At 36.5% G+C, this 22631-nt stretch overlaps 1 protein-coding gene across 5 annotated transcripts in view; it reads right to left on the bottom strand.

The window, feature by feature from the left end:
• ZNF236 (zinc finger protein 236) overlaps positions 1 to 22631 on the bottom strand; it is a 72254-nt gene that overhangs the window by 45364 nt on the left and 4259 nt on the right. For 4 of the 5 annotated variants that reach the window (XR_009208081.1, XM_040067415.2, XM_058421566.1 and 1 more), the window contains exons 2-8: positions 16563 to 16705; positions 14972 to 15136; positions 12142 to 12320; positions 10493 to 10617; positions 7085 to 7257; positions 4378 to 4524; positions 2514 to 2585 (exon numbers count right to left, since the gene is read on the bottom strand). Coding sequence is in view for 4 of the 5 variants with exons in the window: in XM_040067415.2 (XP_039923349.1) it covers positions 2514 to 2585; positions 4378 to 4524; positions 7085 to 7257; positions 10493 to 10617; positions 12142 to 12320; positions 14972 to 15136; positions 16563 to 16589 (888 nt within the window). In the remaining variant the exon portion in view is untranslated. Of the gene's footprint in view, positions 1 to 2513; positions 2586 to 4377; positions 4525 to 7084; positions 7258 to 10492; positions 10618 to 12141; positions 12321 to 14971; positions 15137 to 15450; positions 15686 to 16562; positions 16706 to 22631 lie in introns of those variants that run through there. The other variant, XM_040067425.2, reaches the window with a different exon arrangement.

The raw sequence follows: 22631 nt of genomic DNA, 5'->3' as shown, positions 1-22631 counted from the left end.
CTCCCTCTTCTTCAAACCAGAAGATGAGAACACATCCAAGTATTTCATCTGATGCACAAGGCAGCTAATGCACCTTGAATCTCTTCACTAATAAACACAGCATATTTTAAGGATTCTGATGGCTCTGACACCTCCTGTATCATTGAATAGAGTTTATGAATAGTGAACACTATAAACAGACAACTGTAAAAACCCTAAGAATTGCCAGAATGAAATACAGACCATACACAACCCTGGATATGGACAGACATGGTCAACAGTCCAGCTGTATGAGGTTCAACAAGGCCAAGTGTCAGGTCTTGCACTTAGATCATAAAAACCCCAGGCAGTGCTACGGGCTGGGGGCAGAGTGGCTGGAAAGATGCCTGGCAGTTTCAGACAATTCTGGGAGGAGAAGGCAATGGGATCCACTGCTCCCAACTCATACTTCACACTAGGAAAAACCTGACACTCTTCGTCACATTATCACAGAATATTTTGGGAGGGGCTCATCAGGATCATCGAGTCCAACTCCTGGCCCTGTGCAGGATACCACAAGAGTCACACCACATGTCTGAGACCATTGTCCAAATGCTCCTTGAACTCCATATGTTTTTGGTGCTGTGATCACTTCCCTGGGGAACCTTTTCCAGTGCACAACCACCCTCTGGGCTATTCCCTCAGGTCCTGTCTCTTGTCACCACAGAGAAGATATCAGTGTCTGCCCCTTCCCGGCATGAACAAGTTTTAACTGCAATGAGGTCTAAGTCTTCTCCAGGCTGAACAGACGAAGTCCCTTATTTGTGAGGTAACCATCCTCACCCTGTAATGGATGTTACACTGCCTATTGCCATGAATCTGTTTGAAAGAACTCTTTACTGTCTCCCACAGTTCTGGCCAGCTTCAACTGCAGCTGAGCCTTGGCCCCACAAAATTTTTTCTTCCTACAGCAACAAGCAGTATCTCTGTACTCTTCCCATATCACCTGACCTTGCTTCAACAGGGCATACACCTTTGTTTTCTGCCGTATTTCTAAGAGAAGATCTCTGTTCAGCCAACATGGCCTTCCTGCCTTGCCTGCTTGACTTGTGACATTTGTGAATTCCCTGCTCCTGTGCCCTCAGAAGGGTGATATTTAAAAAGTGACCAGCACTGGTATTCCCCAGCATCTGCAGAAGCATTTTCCCAGGGGTCCCTATTTACTAGTTCCCTGAGCAGCCAGAAGTCTGCTCCCCTCACATCCAGAGCTGAGGTTTTGCTGGCATTTTTCCTCCTGTCAACAGAGATTTTAAACTCTATTGCTTCATGGTCACTGTGGCCAAGGTGGCAGCCAATCTCCATTTCGCTCATGAGATCCCCTCTGCTGACAAGCAGTAGATCAAGGAGGGCATCTTTCTGAGTCTGTTCCCTTAGGACCTATTCCATAATGTTGTCATTCAGGTTTTTTAGCAATCAGGTTGTATCAGCTGTGTGACTCTCCCCGGTAAATTCTGGCAAGTTGAAACTCCCCATAAGGGGCAAGGACAGTAGACTCAGAGGTGTCCCTTAGTTTCTCAAAGAATAATTTGTCAATGTCATCCTCCTGCCTGGAAGGTCTACAGACAACTCCCACAATATCTGCATTATTTGTTTGCCTCTTGATCCTTATCGAAGCACTCAACAATTCCATTGCCAACTGCGAGTTCCAAACATTCTAACACTTCTATTACACATATTCTGTGCCACCCTTCCACCTCCTCTGCCCTGCCTACAGTGGATGGGCTGTTTATGGTGACTTTAAAGCAATACTGCCACACTTCCCAGTCCTTGGTTTTGTGGGTTTGAGTACAAGGGAAAATACTCAGGAGCTGAAGCTGGGAAGGGGAGACTGTAAGTCAGATGGTCTGTCCCTGAGATACCATGCTGCAACCTATAGCTGACAAACAAGACCCTGTATAGCTGCAACAAAAGCTGCCAGAATTCTCAGAGGGGCTGGCACGTACAGACCTTCCTGTACACTACAACTGTTTGCCATGAAGTTCCAGAAAGTCAGCCCTGCTCCATCCTTCCCCAGCTCCACAGCTCCTTCCGAGCCCCACGGTCCTCTGTTGCCTAAATTCCAATCAACTCAACTCATATGAACACAGCTCTTTCCCTCTCCAACCAAACCATGATAATCCCTGCAAAATAAATGCAGAGGGGTAAGGCAATCCAGGATTTTAAAGAATGCTTACTCTCTGATCTTTATTTTTTACAGAAAAGTATTTACCTCCTGTTGAACAGACAAGCATTAAAGCTTGTTGAACAAACTTACATGCAAAATCATGAGTGTGTAAACAAATGAGGCAACATAATCTATTCAAGAACCTTTTCCACCTCTGAATAACCAGCTGCATTCACCAAGGACCTTCCCTTCACATATTAGCTGATCTAACTTATCACAAAGTATCACAGTGTACCCTTTTTCACCAGTTAAATGAAAATTTACAAAATTATGCAAAGTTTTTTCCACTTACAGTCTTGGCACAAAAATATAACAAAAATTTCACACTTACATTCTTCCATTTGTTATCAACAGGCTGCAAAAGATTAGCAGGGGACGTTGTTAAAGGCTGGGTGACAGAGTCCTACAAAGAAATCAAAATACTTTAAATCTTTATCAAAAAAAGAAAAACATGGCGCATACAATGCAGAAAAGTAGCACAGAAAAATCAGAATATGTGACAGAAACAGAAGTCCACAAAATCATCTTAGCTATAAATACTAATGCAGCAAATGACAGCAAAAAGACAGCCTTACAGTCACTATAATTTAGAAAACATTCTTATGTATCACACGAGATTACATTCTTTGGTTGCACAGCACTTCAGGAAACTTCAGCTTTTGGCATGGGTACTTAATAAGGACATAATCATTGCTCATCCCCAGGTATGTACCAAGAGATGACAGAGATTGATGGCAAACTTCAGAATAGAATTACTGTACTGGAGATTTGTTGTTAAAGCAGCTCTGCAAGTTTTCAGCAGAATGAAGGAAAGTTATTATCTAAGAATGCTAGTGCTAATCTAAGTTTCTAAAGCAATAGAAAAAAATAGGAATAATTAAATATATGCAGATTCAGATATTAGATTAAAAATAAAAAGTATAATCCCCCTCTAATATGCAATTGACATGTCATTTTTTATCTCTGCTTCTCCTTACTGAACTTCTTGGCATCTATTTTTAGAAAGAATCTTTTTCTCCCTTCTCTCTCTTTGTTTATGCTATTGTATGGCAGTTTTTGCTATTCCCTTCTTGCATGCAAGCAGAAGTATTCATGCAAGCAGACATAATACCACACTGCTGTAATATCAATATCCTAAGCAAATCCAAACCATTTAAACAAACCAAAAAAATAAAAACAGAGCTGGTCAGGGGAAAAAAACCATGAGATAGTATGAAGGAATTCTTTTCCATCCTGCTTTTAAGATTAGGCTTGAGAAGGTAGAAATGTAACAAAAGACAGAGAATATATGTACTTAAAAACAAATCATTAGTCTTTCTTTTTATGATTTAACATGGAGAAACAATTAACATCTGCCCTGTAAAACAACTTCAGAAAATGTAAAAAAAGCTCTTCCAAACAACATTACTAGACAGTTTATTTCAAGAAGACACAGCTGGAAAATGATGTTCAGACCTCAACTTTTAACCCTCCTCTTTCAAAGTCTAGTATTACTTGTCATCACTGAACATTCAAGCATGAGCTGTAGATTAGGCATAGTAGAGGGGACAAAATGGAGAAAAGGTTGTTCTAATCAAAGAAAAGAAGAAGCTACTATGATAATTTAAATATGCACTGGCTCAAAATGCACTGTAGTCTTATGAAACCAGACACATTTTCTGAATTTCAGCTCTTTTTTGTATCTTGGTAAAGAAAGAAAAACATTAGCTGCTTCCAATAAAGCTATATTTTCTCTTTTGTAATCTGCCTAATATAGAGCTAACATTTTTAAAAAGTTATCAGATATACACAAAAGAATCCACTATGTGTTTATATGGACTAGAATTACACAAACAATTTATGAAAATGAGTTGAAACCATTATATAAAACTTCCCCATAAATTTTATTTTATCAGAGGAGGCTAAGATAATCTGTACAAACAAGAATTATACTTTATGTAGTTGCAGAAATAAACTGCTATATTTTCAGCCAAACCCTTGAATTGTAAATATTTTTTGCATATAGTTGGCCAATTTACATTTTCCCAATATTTAATCCTGTAAATTAATACCAAAAAATCACACAAAACTTGGAAAAGACAAAAAGACAGCTACAGGTCTAGAAGTTCTAACCTATCTGAAGAATTACTGGAATTAAGATATAGACCTAATTAAACTCTCAAAGGCATTTTCACAATATACCAAGCAGAGCTTACCGCTGTAACTTGAGATACATCTGTAGAAGCACTTGCAGAATTCTGTGGACCACCCATGTGCATCTTGCTGATATGTGTATTTAAACTACCCAAGCTTTTGAAGACACAGCTACATTCTGTACAGTTGTACGTAGGGCCGTTCTTCACCTTAAAAAAAAAAAAAGTTTTCCCTACATTTACCAAATTATATGTTTTTCATTATTTTTCTATATAACAAGTATACTACGTGATTATGAGAGCTAAAATGCTTTATTTTTTCAAGTTACCAATATGCAGTTATGAAATCAGGCTGGCACCTCTTGGATATAAATGAAATATAATCTATGTGCTTGACTACAATTGCTTTCCACCACTTTTCAACACTGTGAAGCACCCGACGGCAAAACAAATGTCCTGCGGCAAACGAGGCCTCAGACTTTTCTCTCTTTACCATCTCCTACCATTCCATGCTTAAAAGCAAAACTGAAATACAACTTTATCAGTTAAGATGTGCCTGAAGATGAAACTTCATATATAATACAAATGGAAGTTTGGAAGTATGAGAGAAAAAAATGCAGACAAAACCAACACCGTGAAGAGCATGGAAGTTTAATGTCTAGTTTGAAATGAATTTGAACACACAGAATGAGAAAGTGAACAGCAGCCACTTGTTTGAGACTCTCAGACCAATGGTTAAGGTAATTAAAGCAGTTAAATTTGCAGATTCCAACCATCCTCACTTTCCCTCCTCAGTCCATCACATAGCAATAACATCCAGTACCACAGTATTTGTAATGTGCAGGGAGCAACAAGGTATTCAGAAGAAAACACACTGCAGTACTTGCAATACAGTATTGGTATTTCATATTTTGTGACATTAAACTGCCAATAAGACTTTTAAAAAGGTTTTAACTAATAAAATATGCTACAACCAAACAGTGAGAATCATCTCACTCATCAGTTAGGAAGTGAGAATCAACCTGTAAGTCATTATCAGCTGCAATGTTATTTTGTAACTGTCTCAGAATAAAACAAAGAATTCATAGAGTTCCATGCAGGCTTGAAGAAAATATAGCAACAGCAAGAAAGAAAAAAAAAAAAAAAAAAAAAAAATCAATAAATTATCCAAAGCAATAACTCGACTGCAAAACACAGCATAGGATGTGATCAAGAGGTAGCATTTATTTAAAGTACCTTATCCCACAGCTTGTTTCTTTCTTACAGAAAAACATAGTAACAAAAAAGTGAAAAATGTTTTTTACTTCACCCTTAGTATTGAAAAAAAGTTAATTTAATCAATTTAAATTGTTGTTAATCAATGTTGGTGCATTTTTTTATGCAGCAAAAGCTATCACATATAGAGAGCTGTTAACTTAGAGGATGACTAGTCAGTCACACCAGTGAATGACAGAATCAGTTGGGTTGGAAAACACCTCTGAGGTCCTCAAGTCCAACCGATGACCAAACACCACCATACCAATTAGACCATGGCACTGAATGCCAAGTCAAATTATCTCCAGGGACAGTGACTCCTCCACTTCCCTGGGCAGCTCATTCTAATGTCTAATCACCCGTTCATGCAGGAATTCCTCCTGATGTCCAACCTAAACCTCCCCTGGTGCAGCTTAAGGCTGTGTTCTCCTGTCCTGTCACTGGATGCTTAGTAGAAGAGGCCACCTGGCCACAGTCTCCCTTCAAGGAGCTGTAGAGAATGATAAGGTCCCCTCTGAGCTTCCTCTTCTCCAGGCTAAACATCCCCAGCTCCCTCAGTCACTCCTCACACAACTTGTACTCCAGACTCCTCACCAGCTTCATTGCCCTTCTCTGGACGTGCTCCAGGACCTCAACATCCTTCCTGAATTGAGTGACACAATACTCAAAGTTGTATGACTTAACATAATTAAGTGTATCAAAAACTATTAAACATATCCACATACTAAGGCATATCCTACAAGTAAGAAAGCAACATGCTAAAAGGATCCTTGGTAATATTTACCATTGTAACCCAAGAATGGAAAACAAGAATGCAAATCTCAAGAGTCAGGGGAAGAGTGAGAACAAAGACAATATTGTGCATACAGGGGAAAAAAGAAGCAAAAAGCACTACCTCTACCACTTCATAATTTCCAAACCAAAACTAGGTCTCTTTCTATGGGTATTTCCAACCACAGATCACTAAAGTCTGCAAGGAAATTACCGAACAAAGTTGCATAGCACTCATTGCTAAGAAGATTGTATTACTTTATCACAGCAGTATCTTTTGAGTCTTCAAAACTGTCTGTCAAAAAGAGGAAAAAAACCAGACATAAAAGGGTCTGTAAAAGGCCACAAGACATATACTTCAAAGACAAATGGGAAGTATGTTCCGCAACAGAATTAGTGAGTTGCTGTCAGGCCTTGAAATTTTACACCATTTTCTGCTTGGCCGCTTCTGGCTTACTTTCATCTGATTCTAGCCAAAACTGACATAGGTACATTTTTGTACACCTAACCCCATTATTTATTAATCCACCCAAGTACCGAAAACGCACTGTCAAATGAAGGTTTTGCTACTTCTCTTAAGCACACATTTACTCAGACCAAGCTAAGAAAAGCTCCCAGGTAAAAGCAGCAAACCAGAACGTACACTACAGCAGTAAATCTACCCCGGCTGGAGAGCGCATAGGAACAGCAGAACTGAGTTAAGACACACGTGAGCACCCGGGACTCGACGAATCGCTGCATTTACCTCCGAGTGAACTCGCTGTATGTGTGACTGCAGGTTGCCTTTCTGGGAAAAGGCGGCGGGACAAAAGGCACAGGCGTGGGGCTTCTCCCCCGTGTGCTTGATCATGTGGGTCTGTAGCGCCCCCTTCTGGTTAAAGGCCTTCCCACACTCGCTGCACTTGAAAGGCCTCTCACCTGCAAGGAAACGGCAGCAGGGGAAGGAGATTTTAAGGAAATCTAAGTAAAAGTCAGCAGATTCCCGGGTCGAAACGAAAAATTGTGTCCATTAAAATAAAACACATACGGTATTATTTATGTCATTAGGAGGTTTTGACTATAAAATAGTTTTCCTCGACCACCAACCTCAGCATCTACTCTGATGAAAATGCAGCCTTGCGAAAAAGTTTTGACGTAGCTGATGATTATCAGTTGAAATGGGTAAAATAAAGGAAATCTAGATGAAGCAATTATTTAAAACAGCTTTCCTCACTCAACTTGTGGTTTGAAAGACCTCAGAAGCTGCTACGTGAAATCATTGGGGCAAAAAAACAAAGAGAAAAAGAAAAAAGAAACCCACATGTTGTTTTACACCAAATGCTATAAAATGCACATACCTTCACAGAAACAAACCAGGCCCAGAGGGTAAATAGACCGTAATAAATAACTAACAGTCAAAAATTTAACCTTTCATCTGATTTAAAATCAGAAAGTCTTATAGCAACACTGCAAAAGATGGTATATGGTTCCCATTCCCCAGTAAATATTACGAGCCATTCGTTCTTTGCAACCACCTACTGAAAATATGCAATGAAATAATATTTTGGAGAGTTCTGCTCAGAAAATAATCCTTAAAACTGCTCATGCTGACTATTTAAAGAAAAACTAGCCAATACTGTTACAGAAATACTGTCCCAATTTCCCAGTTTTGGTGCCCTCAGTCCTATGCATAATTACACTTTTGGTATGCTACCAGATAAGCATGAAAAACCCCACAGAAACTTCAAATTACAGAACATAAGAGGACTGCATAAACAGATTACAAAGCTATATAAACACTAATAATAAATTTCAGTTTCTTACAATCATGTGTCCTAATTAACTCCTGGAAACCTCCACTGTGAACTTAGTACCACCCTTTTTTTTCTTTTAGTGAAATAGTTCAGCTGTGGTAACACTAGGACCTTCCTTGAAAATATTTAACACCCTGCCTTTGCATATTTCCCTAGCCAAGACCAGCATAACCACACAGTACGTTATGTCTGCTGCACCAGTAAGTACTACCATGTGCACACTAAATCAGTTTTAATAAATATTTTTATATGATTTCTAATTTTATAGCTGTAATTACATCTACTTTAAACTCATTCTTAATTAAATTCTCATTGTCAGAAACAAAAGCAGCTATTTTTCTGAAATTGATTACACGCATATAACTCACTGAAGGACTAAATATCTTCTGTTCTGCTGCTTAGCGGTTTTGAAGGTGCTTTAAGGATTGCAGGTTTTAACTGTATGTTTTTAAAAAGAGATTAAAACAAAGAACACTGATTCACATCTGGAAATACAAAATTCCCATTAGGCTTCCAAATAGGCAAAAAGCTTAGCTTCCAGTAAGGGCTGCTGGTGGACACATGGAAGTATTGCTTCAGGTTGTTTGCCTATGTAAGTAAATCTCACAATAAAAATGAAATCTTAATTCTGTTGTGGAAAAGTGAAATTTCTGTATTTCTCAAGTATAACTTAATAAAATACAGATTTGAGAGAGGGGACGAGGGGCTCATTACCTATTTACTAATATGGGATTTGCAGTCCCTGAGACTTGATTTTATTCCCAGAAGGTTGGAAGTGCTTGAAATTACTAGCTAGAACAAAAAAAGTACTGCAATTAAGAGGCTAACGTAATGCTTCACATTGTGCACAGACCTGCTATTTTAACACTTAAAGACCTGGGTATTCTAAATTCTTTAAAGCAGAGTTGTTCTTTTCTACATATTTACAGTACCTCAAGCAGACAAATGACAGACAGAATGTCTACAGATTTAGAGTACTAACCCACTTCACAAATTAAACGAGTATTTGCAAGCTACTTGGAAGGTAAAATGACCTCCCAGCTTGTGCAGATTGGGACGGCATTTTCTGTCTCTGGTTTCCCAACAGACAAATGTCTCAGTCCTCAAAAAAATATAAATGCCCTTGAACTTTTTGAAGCTTTAAAAAAGCATCCACAACCAACTATAATCTTGTTTCTTTAATTTTGACTAGAATAAGTTAATGAATTAAGTAGAGCCAAGAATCTAAAATACTGAAGCTAATTTTCAGTCACCTCTTTCTGATATTACTTTCAAGCAATTGTTTTAAAGCAGGTACAAGGGTGACCTCTTGTGTTACTTTTCTATAACTAGATCTGTAAAACTTCAAAAGATTCTGAAGAAAGTGCCACACAATGGTCTTTTCTTTCCTTAGTAAGTAAGGCCATTCTTGTAAATGGCAACTCATCACATCACTGTCTGAAAAGTGATATTACACTGATAATACAAACAGAATTGCACACGCACATAAATAAATACCTGAATTTGTTAAAAACTAGACAAATAGCAATTTATTCAGTATGTATGAAAAAAACATATTGAACATCACAGAAACATCTTCAATGACGACTTTGTTTAAAGCCAAACTCCTGCTATAATATATATACTTGGTTAAAACATAAAAGCTATTCCTTCATAGTCATCTGTACACTTCAAAAGTTTTATATTTTATGCTTGGAATTTTCAATTACTTCAACAGCTTATGGTTTAAACATGCACATATTTATGACAGAAATGTAGCAGAAAACATTTCCTACTCATTCTCCAAATAGGAACAGTCACCTGAACTTCTTCAATTTTTAAAATTATAACCTAGGCTTATCACCTCCGAAGATCACTGTGTAAATTTAAATACATCAATTTAAAAAAATGCAGGACCACAATTTTATTAGTATCATTAATAAATTATCATTCTCATGTTCTTTTGCTCTTCTTGCAATTGTAAATTTTAGAACCTACTCTCTACAGCACGAAAGATCAAATTTAAAGTAGTAGATTACTGGCCCTTATCTAGGGATTCGGATATTAGGGCCCATTGCAACCCTAAGTACCAAAACTGATATTTGGTAACAAATGAAATCTATAGAGTTTTTCACATTTTTTGTGTTGTTGTTAACTGTTGTTAATCACATAAATATGGAAATTTTAAAAGCATATAGATTTCCTAAGCAAATTAATTACTTAGAGTATATTTTAAACCAATAGGTAACTGCATCTAGTGAGCCAAATGTATTAAAAACTTTTCAAGTCCCAACAGGGAGAAAAAAATATACATAATTTTAGAGGTTAATGGATTTTTGTAAAACAAAAACAAATTAAAGTAAGTACTTCCACAGCCTTACCTGTGTGTATTCTAACATGTCGTGTTAACTGACTCGGTTTCTGGAACGTCTTTCCACAGTGAGGACAGGAATAGGTAAACCCACTTCGATCAATGTTTCTGTTGTAAGATCTGGTATTTGAAACCCTGTGATTAAAATAAATAAAAAAACATACAAATTTTATATGAAATTTTATTTTGAAGACGTTTCTTTTACCCCATCATTTTTAACATAGTGCTGACTTGAAGGCCAACATAGTATCATATGCAACAGTGAAAACCCAAATTCCATAACGACACTCAAAGAACAACCCAAACAGCTCTTTTCTCAGTACCTACATACACCAAGAATTTTAGTTATTTCTACAGTAGAAATCCCATACATCTTAGAGGCTCTCTTCAGACATTTTCAGGGTAAATTCCGCCAGAAGTATACAATGACTTCACAAACATTTTCATGGGAACTTTCAACTCTGTGCAACTCTATTTTCCTTTACCTGAACATAGCCAAGTCCTTCATTCTGAACTAGAACACCCAAATCTCAAACTGGAGTACAAATGCACTTGCTGAAGTCTAGTAAGAGCAAGTTAAGAAGCTAAGAACCCAAATATTCACTGCTGGCTCTCAAATACAAATCACACTCTTCACAGAACCACAGAAACAGAGAATATAAACTCCCCAAATTAATTTCACTACAAATCAAACTAACTAGTTTATTCATCCTAACATCTCTACACAGGAGTTGTCCACAAGAAGAATGGTTTTTGTAGATGATATATTTACATAGCCCAATACAAACCTAACTTAATACTTCAAAACTTTAAATTTCTGTTTGCAGATTGGAATTTACAACACGTTTAAACCTCCTGCAACATAACTATTAAGATCTCAGAATCTGTATTAACTTCTAGTAAAAGGACTGGGAATAGACAGGATTTCTTATTTTTAAACATGTAATTTTCCTCATCTGCTTTTAATAGAAACAGTGAAAATTAAAAGAGAGAGCACCTGTCAAGACTTTCAGATTTTTTAATAGATAAAGTAAACCAAAATAAGTTTTTCTTCCTTCTAATTTAAAGTAATTCTCACCTTCCTAAAAGTAAAGTTAAACTAGAGAGATGAAAGAAAGAATAGAACAAATATTCACCAAAAATAAGAACAGCATTTACCAGGCCTCTTTTTTCCTCCCTTCATTTTGTGCTTTTTCAGATTTAAAAGAAACTCTTGGGGGGCTGTAATGAGGACCTCTTGGGAAAGATGATTAAACTGCAAAGAACAAGTTACATCTTTGCAGAATGAAAGCATTAAAACTTTTGCCATTATTATAAATGCTATGTAAAATTAATATACATTTGCTTCAATACACTGTTATTAAATCACTTTGCATCAGAGAAACTTAACCTATGCTTACAAATAGCTGGCAGATGAACTATGCTTAGTATGTGTGCCTAAATACAAAAATAGGGGGCAAAAAAAGAGGCCTCCAAAAATAACCAACCACTTAAGCAAGATTTTAAAAGCAAGTGTCATTTTAGAACAGCATACCAAAGAAAAGAAATTATCTGCGTAAGTCATGGTACTTTGCTGACTGGAAAGACTACTCCTGCTTTTCCCAGCTATCACCATAAAAGTAACATCTGCACATTTTGTTACAATCCCATGATCATCACCTTATTTTATAGTGAGTTTTCATATGCTCTTTTAGCTGTGAGGAAGTTTCAAATTCTTTTTTGCAAGACTTGCAGCTGTGAATCCTACTGCCTGCCAATTCTTGACGATGTTCTTCCATGTGTATGGACAGCTGACTCTGTAAAGTGAATTCATCTCCACACTCTGAACAGATAAGATTCTGAAAGAGATAATAGAGACTGATTTTTCAAAACAGCAGTGCACAAGCTTTGCTCAAGTAGATTAACTTATCCTTCTATGGACACTGGCAGCTGGAAGCAAGCAGCAGGAGAAGTATACAAGCAAGAAGAGTTTATGAGCCTTGTGATATAAATAATGTACAATAATCACTGCAAGATTATATTAATATTTACCTTCTAAGAAATTCCACTAGAACTGAGTTCTGAAAAACTTCATACAGCAGCAGAAACAAGCAGTTCAGTACCATCCTCACCAACGCCTATTTCCTTGGTGGGCTCGTTCAAGACACATGTGGAAGCTCACCTCAGTGCCCATAGGCTATGGTCTACAGAAACATCTCTAACAAATAACTACTTCCTAACCAAAAGCATCATAACTGTGGATTCAGGGATTTCACACTTTTATAGGTAAAAATTACATTGATTTGTCACTTTTAAACAGTAATCCCACCACAGTTAGCACTGACTTTTCTTAAGCTTTCTTGACAGTAAAGTTGAGAGAAATAAAGAGGGACACAATGTTTCTAACAGATATGTCTTCAACCCATTTAATTTATAACTTTATAAATTTATAATTTTTCCAGTTATATTAGTATTTCATATCATCTAGAACGGAAATTATACTTCTAATGTTTAATGCAAAAATGTTGCTATTTCTCTGAAATTCAGAGTAAGAATCAAATACTGCTTCTGTGAAAATGAAAAGCTCTGCATTTATTTGACTGCCTTTTGAAATCATGAATTTTATTAGTCAGTCTATTTTAGAAAACCTAAGCTGAGAGTTAATTTTTAAATGTCTAAAAATATCCATCTCTGTTAAACGTTCTTCACTGGTGTACACAAGTAACTTCAGACAGGTTTTTTGATCACCTAATCTAACCTAGATGTCATTATTATTGGATTCAAGTTACAGAGTGAGACAATAAATAACTAATACTTTTTTTTTCCTAAGACATACATTAAAATCTGAATACTTCCTGTGGGCATCTACTGTTCTTACACAATAAATTAATTTTTGATTTTAGATTTCTAAAAGTGGGGGGAAATTTTATTAAGGAAAACTTACAATTACTATGTCAAGCTCATGAACCTCAAAACTGGGGGATTTTGAATCACTTCTCAGCATTTTTCAGACATGCATCTGTATCATGTTAAGTTCCATATATACATATTTTATTAAGCACCTTCTACAAAAAAAAAAATAGCCTAAGATGAAGCATTTGAGACAATTAAAGTCTTCATTATTGCATTCAGTAGTGTGGAATTTGCTGCAGGAAAGCAAGATCACAGTAAAGCTGAAAAACTAGAAAAAAACCACCAATATATTACGCCAAACGGACTCTGCTGTAGGCAATACCAGATGTATTTTTTGGCTTCTCAAGCAAACAAAAAAAATCACCACCATGCACAGAACAAGTAATTGAACACTGTAACCTCACTACAGTTAAACCCACATTTTAACCCTAAAGAAAAGGGGCTGATCATATGCAAGATTCCCAAACTCAGAAAAAAATTTTAAAGCCTACTCATTGGATTCTGCCTGTTTTGCACTCCCTATCTCACCAGACGCAACATCTGAAGAACACTTTGGAGCCCATGATCTTCACCTGTTTAGTATCTATGACACCCAGCATCTGTAAAGCATTTCAATCTGCACTTTTTCAAAAGATCATTGCTCACAAATTATTACAAATAGTACAAATCAAATACAGTGAATATTTCTAAAAAAAACAAAACCAAAAAACACCCAAACCCCAACATCACACAAAGTAAAACATAAAAACGCAAACCAAGAGAACCTTATAGTGAAGGAATTTTCATTTTATATCCACCAAATATCAGTTTTAACTTTTTCAACATACTAAGGTGTTCCTAAAACTCAAAAGTAGTAGCAATTCTAATGCAATAAATATTTTGTGTTTCAGGTTTTTATTCACAATTTCTGTCTTGCCAGGGCAAAATGTAGCAATGAATACCATTGTGCAAGATCAACAATCCTCAAGAAGATGGGGCTTATTTACACAAGATATGTTCTTTAGGACTTTTCAAGACTACGAAGTGTGCAAAAATACGCCACTATGTATTAACTGTTTGCTAAGAATTTAACCAACACTCTATCAAAATGGAAAATGAAATTTTGAGAGGGGAAGGAACAAGTACTCTCAAGCAAAACAACCAACTACTCAAAAACAGAGGTGAGAACTGTAGGTAAGGGAAGAGCTTCATCTATTTCTATGGATGGTGAGAGTGCCTCACCATGACATCTGCCACCAAACATGATCACACTGTATTTATTATGTGTGGGTGTATCAATGTAGATTAAGTCACAGAAGTATCTTCAGAATGAAAGTATGTGTAACCAATCAGATAATGTTTATATATAGTATGATATGGTATCTATCAAACACGCACAAGTTCCTTTTGTTCATAAAGATACAATGGGAACACTTACTTATATTCAGGATATTCATTTCTGTAACTAATATTAAAACAGGCTCCCCACAAAGTCTTATACTTCTTCTGAACAATATCATTTATTCAATCCTCCAATCTAAAGCATACAGGTAAAGGATTAAATAAAACCACTCTGACAAGTCTTTTCAAAATTACATTATAAAGTTTAATGAATTACCTCCTCTTTCTCATGTAGCATAATATGTGCTTTCAGACTGGCTACTCTGGAGAACTTCTTGTTGCAGACAGGACAGGTAGGATCCTCGCCATTGTGAGTGCATTTGTGAAGTGTCAAGTTGAATTCAACATTAAATGACATTGGACACTGGTCACACCGGTGAGGCTGTTTGTTAAAATCATAAAAATAAAGACAAAATTCAGTTTTCCCATAAGCTACATATACCCTGAGTGACACATATAACAAATCAAAATGTTAAACATTAAAAAAAAAAGCAGCAATTCAAGTACCTACATAGGATAATAATAGCAATATTAATTATTTTATCTTCTTTGCATCTCACTACAGAAAATACAAATACAGCATTACAAGAAAGCGGGGGAACTATGGAAACCAGAGACTCAAAACTGACACAGTCTGAAAAGAGTGATGTTAATAGGAGAGAGGAACGAGCAAGAGATAGAAAAATATTTTCTTACTTTAACTGTGATCATGATTCACCCAGAGGGTGGTTAGGCACTGGAACAGGCTCCCCAGGGAAGTGGTAACAGCACCAGGCCTGACAGAGCTCAAGGAGGATTTAGACAATGCTGTCAGGCACATGGTGTGCGTCTTGGGGTGTCCTGCAAAGGGCCAGGGGTTGGTCTTGATGATCCTTGCAGGTCCTTTCAACTCAGCATATTCTGAGATTCCATGATCTCTCCTTAAGTAAAACTAATAATCAAAACAGCAAAACACCTGGTTTATACTAAGCCTGACTGCTCTTCACTTGGTATCTGCAAAACCAGTTGTCATTCTTTAAGAGGACTTTCACTTTTAGATGTAAAGGTTCTTATATAAGTGTGCAATAGCATGGGTTTAACTTTATCAACTTCACAACACTGAAACTTGTGCAAGTTGGTTCTTGTACACATGAATTATCTCCAAGTGCTATATTTTGTAAAAATTAATCTGCATCTAGGGCTATCTCGAAAAGTAATAAAATTATTTTCCTATCACATGTAAGTAGTTTTAGCTTTGTGAAATAGAAAGCAAGGGAAATAAATTAAATGCTTCATATTACAGATGAACTTGCAGCAAAAGCTTCATTTAAAAAGCCAGTCCAGTCTTAATCACACATCTGTATTCTTCTCATTCTTTCCCAAATTTGATTTGCAAGCAACTAAAGTGATGACATTAATCTACTGATTAATACATACATAATAAATTAGTTTACTAGTAGGGTCCTGTTAATAAATATAAGCATATTTTCTTTTTATTGCTTATTTGTAGAATCATTTTGCAAACTCTATTGAAAAAAACTCATAAATTTTGTCACCTACCTGGGTATTTTATAAATCAAAGAAAATGGCTAAAATTAAAAATTACTGATCTGGAAACAACAATCCAATTAAAGGGCATCGAAGGAAGGTCCTATCTCAAAGGAAACATGAGAAAACATGAAAGAAAAGTGTCACAAAACTCTGAGATCCCTAAGTAATAATTATTAGTGGTGTGAGTGAAAAGAAATGGAAAAGATGTCTTGTGTTAGCTTCACTTGACAGTATATGAAAATGCCATGTACACTTGTTATATCAACCACAATTCATACCTTGTCATTCTGCTCATGATCCCTCATATGGCGCTGGAACTGGGTCTCTCTTGGAAAAGACAGCAAACAAATCTCACACTTATGGAAGTTGGGTACTTGGTAGGGAAAATTACCGCCCTCTGTATTTGGTGTCAGAACATCATCTACAAAACAAGCAACAAAACATTTCTATGAAGTCATATTTTATCTACTTATAATTTATTGTATAAAACAGAATAATTTGAAGTAGAAACCACTCCAATTCCTCTAAGATTTTTGACTTATCCAACACTGTAACTTCAAGGGACCTGGAAGACCTCAGGCTTAAGTAATGCTGCTTCCATTGACACAGGATCAGCCAAATATATCTGTACCTCAAACTGCCAGTCACTACAGACACAAATAATCACTTTCTCCAAGTAATTTGAAAAAAAGTCTTTCTGTGTTTCACAAACATACATCAAGCTTGAAACAAAATGAAACGTTGCAAAAAAACACTATGTATAAGATACTGCCACGGGTTACTTTTAATAATATTACATCATATGTTTCCAAAAAAGTTTTTTAAAATTACATCGTCAGCAGTTCTAACTACACAGATTTCTGCCCTTCCTCCCTTCTCTTTCTCTCTCTTCCCTTAAGAAAAATTTAGACATTCTCTTTCTTCTCCTTCTGGCATTATAAAACCATTATTAAAACATATTTTAAAACCTTTAGAGTTGTAAAACCAACACCAATGTCTCAAACAGTTGAGAGAGATGCAATAACTGCAAGTCTAAGTGCATACATATTAATTTAATGGAAAGAGATGTATTTTTCTTTAAACAGTCCCAGTCTAAACCCATGGTTTTCTTTTGAACTCCTAGTCATGCAACTTTTGATACACAAGTTGCAAGCTTCTACATCCTCCTGCTCAAATATATGAAGTCAATCCTATAAAAACCTTATATAAGGAAAACATTAATCTGAGGAAGTTAAACATATTTTACATTTGAGAAGATGCTGTATTACTAAGGAAGTTATCTTTATTTAAGAAAAACTTTAAGAAAAGCAACTGGCAGAAGGGGTCGGCTTGTGCTGCAGGTAAGGGTCACAAAATAGAAAAAAAATCTATAGAATTCAGTTTTAAACACAGCCACAACTAAAGCTGCATCAACAACAGAACACAAAAAGAAGGGAACACTGATTTTACTATCTAGACATACAAGGTTTCTGATGTTTCTCTTTAAGTCAGTACTTTTATCCACATATGTAAGAATCAGGCACAGGAAGTAACAACACAAGTAGAAGTTTACAGCATCCTGTTTACATTTCCTCAGAGAAAACTGAATATTATAATTCATATAGTATTTCCACTCTACTGCACCCACTCCAAAGTCCTCTCTCATTCACCACATCATTTACAAAGGGGTATCTTATGTCCTGATCTTTTTTCTTTTTTTTTTCCTGCTAAAATTCTCATAAACCAACTTTGAAAGTGTGTAGTTGAGGATGCTGTAGGAAACATCTCAGCACAATATATTCTGGGCAAGAAATCACAACGAAAAACAATGCCCTAGGGACTTACACTTCCCATTTCTGGGCAAAGTCACTGAATTAAATTTTGCTTTGCAAAGTTTAGTTATCAAGTATCTCTCTGTACCAGAATGATACAAATATCACTAATCTTTATCATGTAAGTGTAAACTGACACTTACTTCACCCTTCAACAGACTATAATTCCATAGTATGCAGACACTATCAATGACAACCCTGAAATGGTCACATTTCTTCAAAAGCTGAAAACCACAGCTTTAATTACAAGACACGATTCTTTAAGCAATCTTGTAATAAATATGCCTGAGTAGGAAAAGATACAAAATCAGTGTCTGTAAATAATGGCATCACAAGAGAAGTGAAAGAAAAATCTACTCCTACACTTGGGCTGTATGAAAACACAATGCATAAGGCTTTCCTTTTCCCTGGAAAAAGGAGTAATTGTGAGCCTGACCTCTCACTTTAAATTGACAACTGAAAAATGATCCAATCCATGACTTTACAAAGGCCTTCAAACCTGCTCCTTGAGCCAAAGAGATTATTATCTTCAAACAGTCACTCTTGAGATCAAAGGCACTGGCAATATGCAAAAACAATGTCTAAGCAACTGAAGTAGCAAAAACGTAGCAGTGACATCATCAAAGGTGCTAACTTCTCTACACTTAGAAACAAAACGCCAATATGCTCACTAGCTTCTGAATAGTACTGCCAAGTGGCATCAATCTTGGATCAATAATATATCTACGTATCATTTTTATTAAAATGTGTATCATATCTGCATTGACCACAATACTGATTAATCTACAGGCTGTGAATTTTCTTCTGCAATTTAAAATGGAGCTTTACTGAACAAAAAATTAAATATTTTGTAATATTTCTACAGAATTTGATTACTACAATACTATGAAATCAGACCACCTGATGCAGTACCTGAAAGTTCTTTGAATTTTCTGTAAAAAGACAGAAATGATCACCACTAAAATAAACAGAAAGGGGCAACAAATGCATGATCTTAAAATATTTCACAGAAAAGAACAGAAAAACAGCCTGAACGTCAAAAAAATTAGGAGTTGAACATACCACATCCCATGCCAAACCATTACAAAGTTCTCAAGACTAGTTCATGGATGATCATAAACCCTGAGCTGCCTCCAAGCTGTTCCACATACCCAAAGGCACTCAGATCCCATGGAAGAAGAAACAGAAGGCACCCATATTGAAAATGGTTACATCTGTAACATTTTAAGCATTACTTTTTCAAAGAAAATTTTTGTAACTCTTTCCAAAGCCAAAAACCAGGGTATTTTGATCCTGTCTTTCAAATTGCTAAAAAGAAAAGGAAAGACATTTGAGACTGGACTCTAGAATCACTAACAGGACTGTAAAGCCCAACTTCCCTTAACAGTTGACTCTCAGTGCAGAAATCCTTAAGGACAAGGCACAGCAGATCAGTTTAGGTTAGACTTCAGAAGTCTTCAAAGGCTCAGCCATTGGGAGATCAGGCTGAAGTCTGTTCTAGGTAGTTACAGCCAGTATGTCCACAAAACCAGTTCAGTTTGGACATTAAAGAATTCTGAAAGTTCAATTGCTTCACTTTTACTCAGAGGGCAGGACTGCTATCTAAAACAGGTTTAAACTAAAACACAAACTCATTTCTTCATTAACACTACGTCTGAAGTAGCCTGTGGGAGAGATGAGACTATAATGTCATTTTTCCTTTGTATTGTCACTAGAACAGTCTGGTCCTCTATCACCTACCAAATACTGGATATTTCAGAGAGTTGCACAACTCCTTTTTATTAAAGACTTAGGAAGCTATTTTATACCTTACCCTTCTACTAACAAGGGGAGTATACAGAAAAATAGCCCACCTGAAATCAAACAACTGGGTAACAGCAAGGCCTAAATTGTTATGCTGTGTTTAGAATTAGAAGGACAGTATAAACAGGAAAGACACTGTCAATTAAAGAAGTGAAAAGCAAGTGAGCCATATTTTGACTTTTCAGGCAGGTGTCATAGCCTTGTGAAGTATGACTCAGGTGTGTTTTCATTTCAATGTTATTAAAAGTTTCAAAAATAAAATAACTATTTGACAAAATTTATTATAAGAATTAGTATCCCAATGAAAACTTAATTTACATTGATACCTCTTTCATAATAATTCAAAGTAATAACCTACACTACTATATTTCAGACAAATCAGCAATAAAATAATCTTTCCCTATATCAGAGGAAAAAAATGCTTTTGGTGCATCAGCTTGGATCATCAAACAAGCCAAATGCTACAACATACTGAATCTATATTAAAGACCAATACTTTTGAATACCAAAAAAGACATGCAGACAAAAGAGAAGCTGGCAGTGGGGCATGAATCCTGCATTTTAAATGCACTGAGAAATTCGTTAATTTAAGAAAAAAAAAAAATAAATTTAACAACTCTAAACATTCCCTGGTACCCAAGCGAAAAAAATCAAAAAACTAAAAACTGACACAACTGACGCATTTGATTGATACATTTATCTTACTAGCAAGCCACAATAGCCAATAAATAAATAGCCAATATGATGCTCATGCTTTCATAAAAATAAAAGAAACACAAATTAAGCAATCTATTTATTGTCAGGTTATATTCTGGCAGATGAAAACACAAGTCTGCTTTTTTAAGCATGAATTAATGCAATTCAGAATGCCACTCAAGCCAAAAACACAGAATGAAAAGTTTGAGGTTTTAGTTCAAGAAGACATTAACTGACTAAGATGATAACACAAACTCAATTACATAAAAAACTGGCATGCTCTTACTAGAGAGCAGCTTCTTACTGGTATCTGTAAACACAGAGGGAGAAAACAGAAAACGACCATCAGAGTAACGTGAAAAATATGTGAATCTTTCAGGTCTGCACACTACAACAAATGATAAACCTTGCTGAACAGAAAGAAAGTTTCAAACATTTGCATTTATTAGTATTAGCTGCATAGAAACAGTGCAGAACCTACTGCCACTTTCTATTTTTTTTTTTTTTTTTTCAATTTGCATGTCAGTCTAGCTGCAACATAAATCAACTTTATTCCTTCACAGCTTGGGACAGACAGTCAAGTATCAAGACAATTAACCTAAACAGGGAGCATTTAGCTCATTATGCACCATCAAACACATCTTTTGTCAACATGCACTGTCAAACATATTTTTGTCCGTATTCTCACAGTTTGTCCAAAGTGCCCCAAAACAGACGAATTAGATTTGCAAGTACCTATCAATGATAACAAACTTTCAGTTTAAAGATGGTCTTACTTGAATACTTTTAATGTCACAACCTGCAATGTCTTTGCTGAATTTATTGTCCCTCACAGAGCAGCAGCAATCACTTTGGGTGAACTCAGCTGTGATACAGCCTTCACCACCACTTGACCTCAGGAGCTGAGTCAGCAAGCAGGTGCTCTCAGCTAGAAGCCACTGATGACAACTCAATGTGGAAGGAGGAAGACAGAATTAGAGCACTCCCAGCTATTCCCTCCTTATGTAAGCAGCACTGTGCCTCATGGCAGCCCACAGCCCTCTCTGCAAGGCGCAGATGGACTCATTCAGCTGTGAATGCAGCACAGCCTTATTAGATCTCTAATAACCTCCTCGAATTCGACTGAGAGGACATTGCAAATAAACACTCAAGCTTGTGAAATTCATGGATGAAAACCTGTCACTTACGTTAAATGGCAGCTGGCAAGCCTAGGGACAAAAGGGTCTGACCCTATCAAAACCTATTTACTAATTTATGAGTGGAAAGAAAGTGGTAGGACAAGAGAACAAAACAGGGATGGCAATACTGACATTTCCTCGTACTACACTTGAACTCGTAAAACACAAATTATAATGGATCATTAAAACATTTTGCTTAGTTCTGCAATCATAAAAGCAACAGGTTAGTTTAAATCTAGCTCAGCACTTAAAAGCAGCAGGCATTCCTCCTGACTTCTAACGGGAAGAGCAGGAAAAGAACTAACTCTCAGTCCATGTACTGTGCCAAAACCCAGAAATCAATTAAGATTTGCCCATATAAGACAAGGAATTTTTATTATGCTTTGGTCAACACTTAATCTGGAACACACTGCTGGGATGGACATTCAAGGGCCAGTCACTTGGCATATGCCAACACAAAGTAGATGCACTGCTTTCAGGAGCAGAGGCCAGACAGAGCACAGCCACACTGCTGCTGCAGAGAAGTCTGAATTAACTGTCTGAGGACACAGAATTCACAGCTCCATCACAGCCAGTTAGATGCTAAGTAGGTTGCTCTGGGTCTGGCTGGGATAGAGTTAACTTTCCTCCTATCAGCCCATATGGTGCTGTGTTTCAAATTTGTGACTAAAACAATGCTGCTAACATCACTGCTTAAGCTATTGCTGAACAGTGCTGCATAGCATGAAGGCCTTCTCTGTTTCTCACTTTGCCTCCACAGTGGGTAGGCTGAGGGTGGAAGAAAGGCTGGAGCTAACACAAAGGGATATTCCAAGCCATAAACCATCAAGCTCAGCAATATAAAACCGGGGGTAGTTCT

Source organism: Hirundo rustica, chromosome 1 (assembly GCF_015227805.2).
Source record: "Hirundo rustica isolate bHirRus1 chromosome 1, bHirRus1.pri.v3, whole genome shotgun sequence".
Classification (NCBI taxonomy): Eukaryota; Metazoa; Chordata; class Aves; order Passeriformes; family Hirundinidae; genus Hirundo; species Hirundo rustica.
Note: the sequence above shows the minus strand (reverse complement) of the source record. Positions and strands in the feature narration are given on the sequence as shown.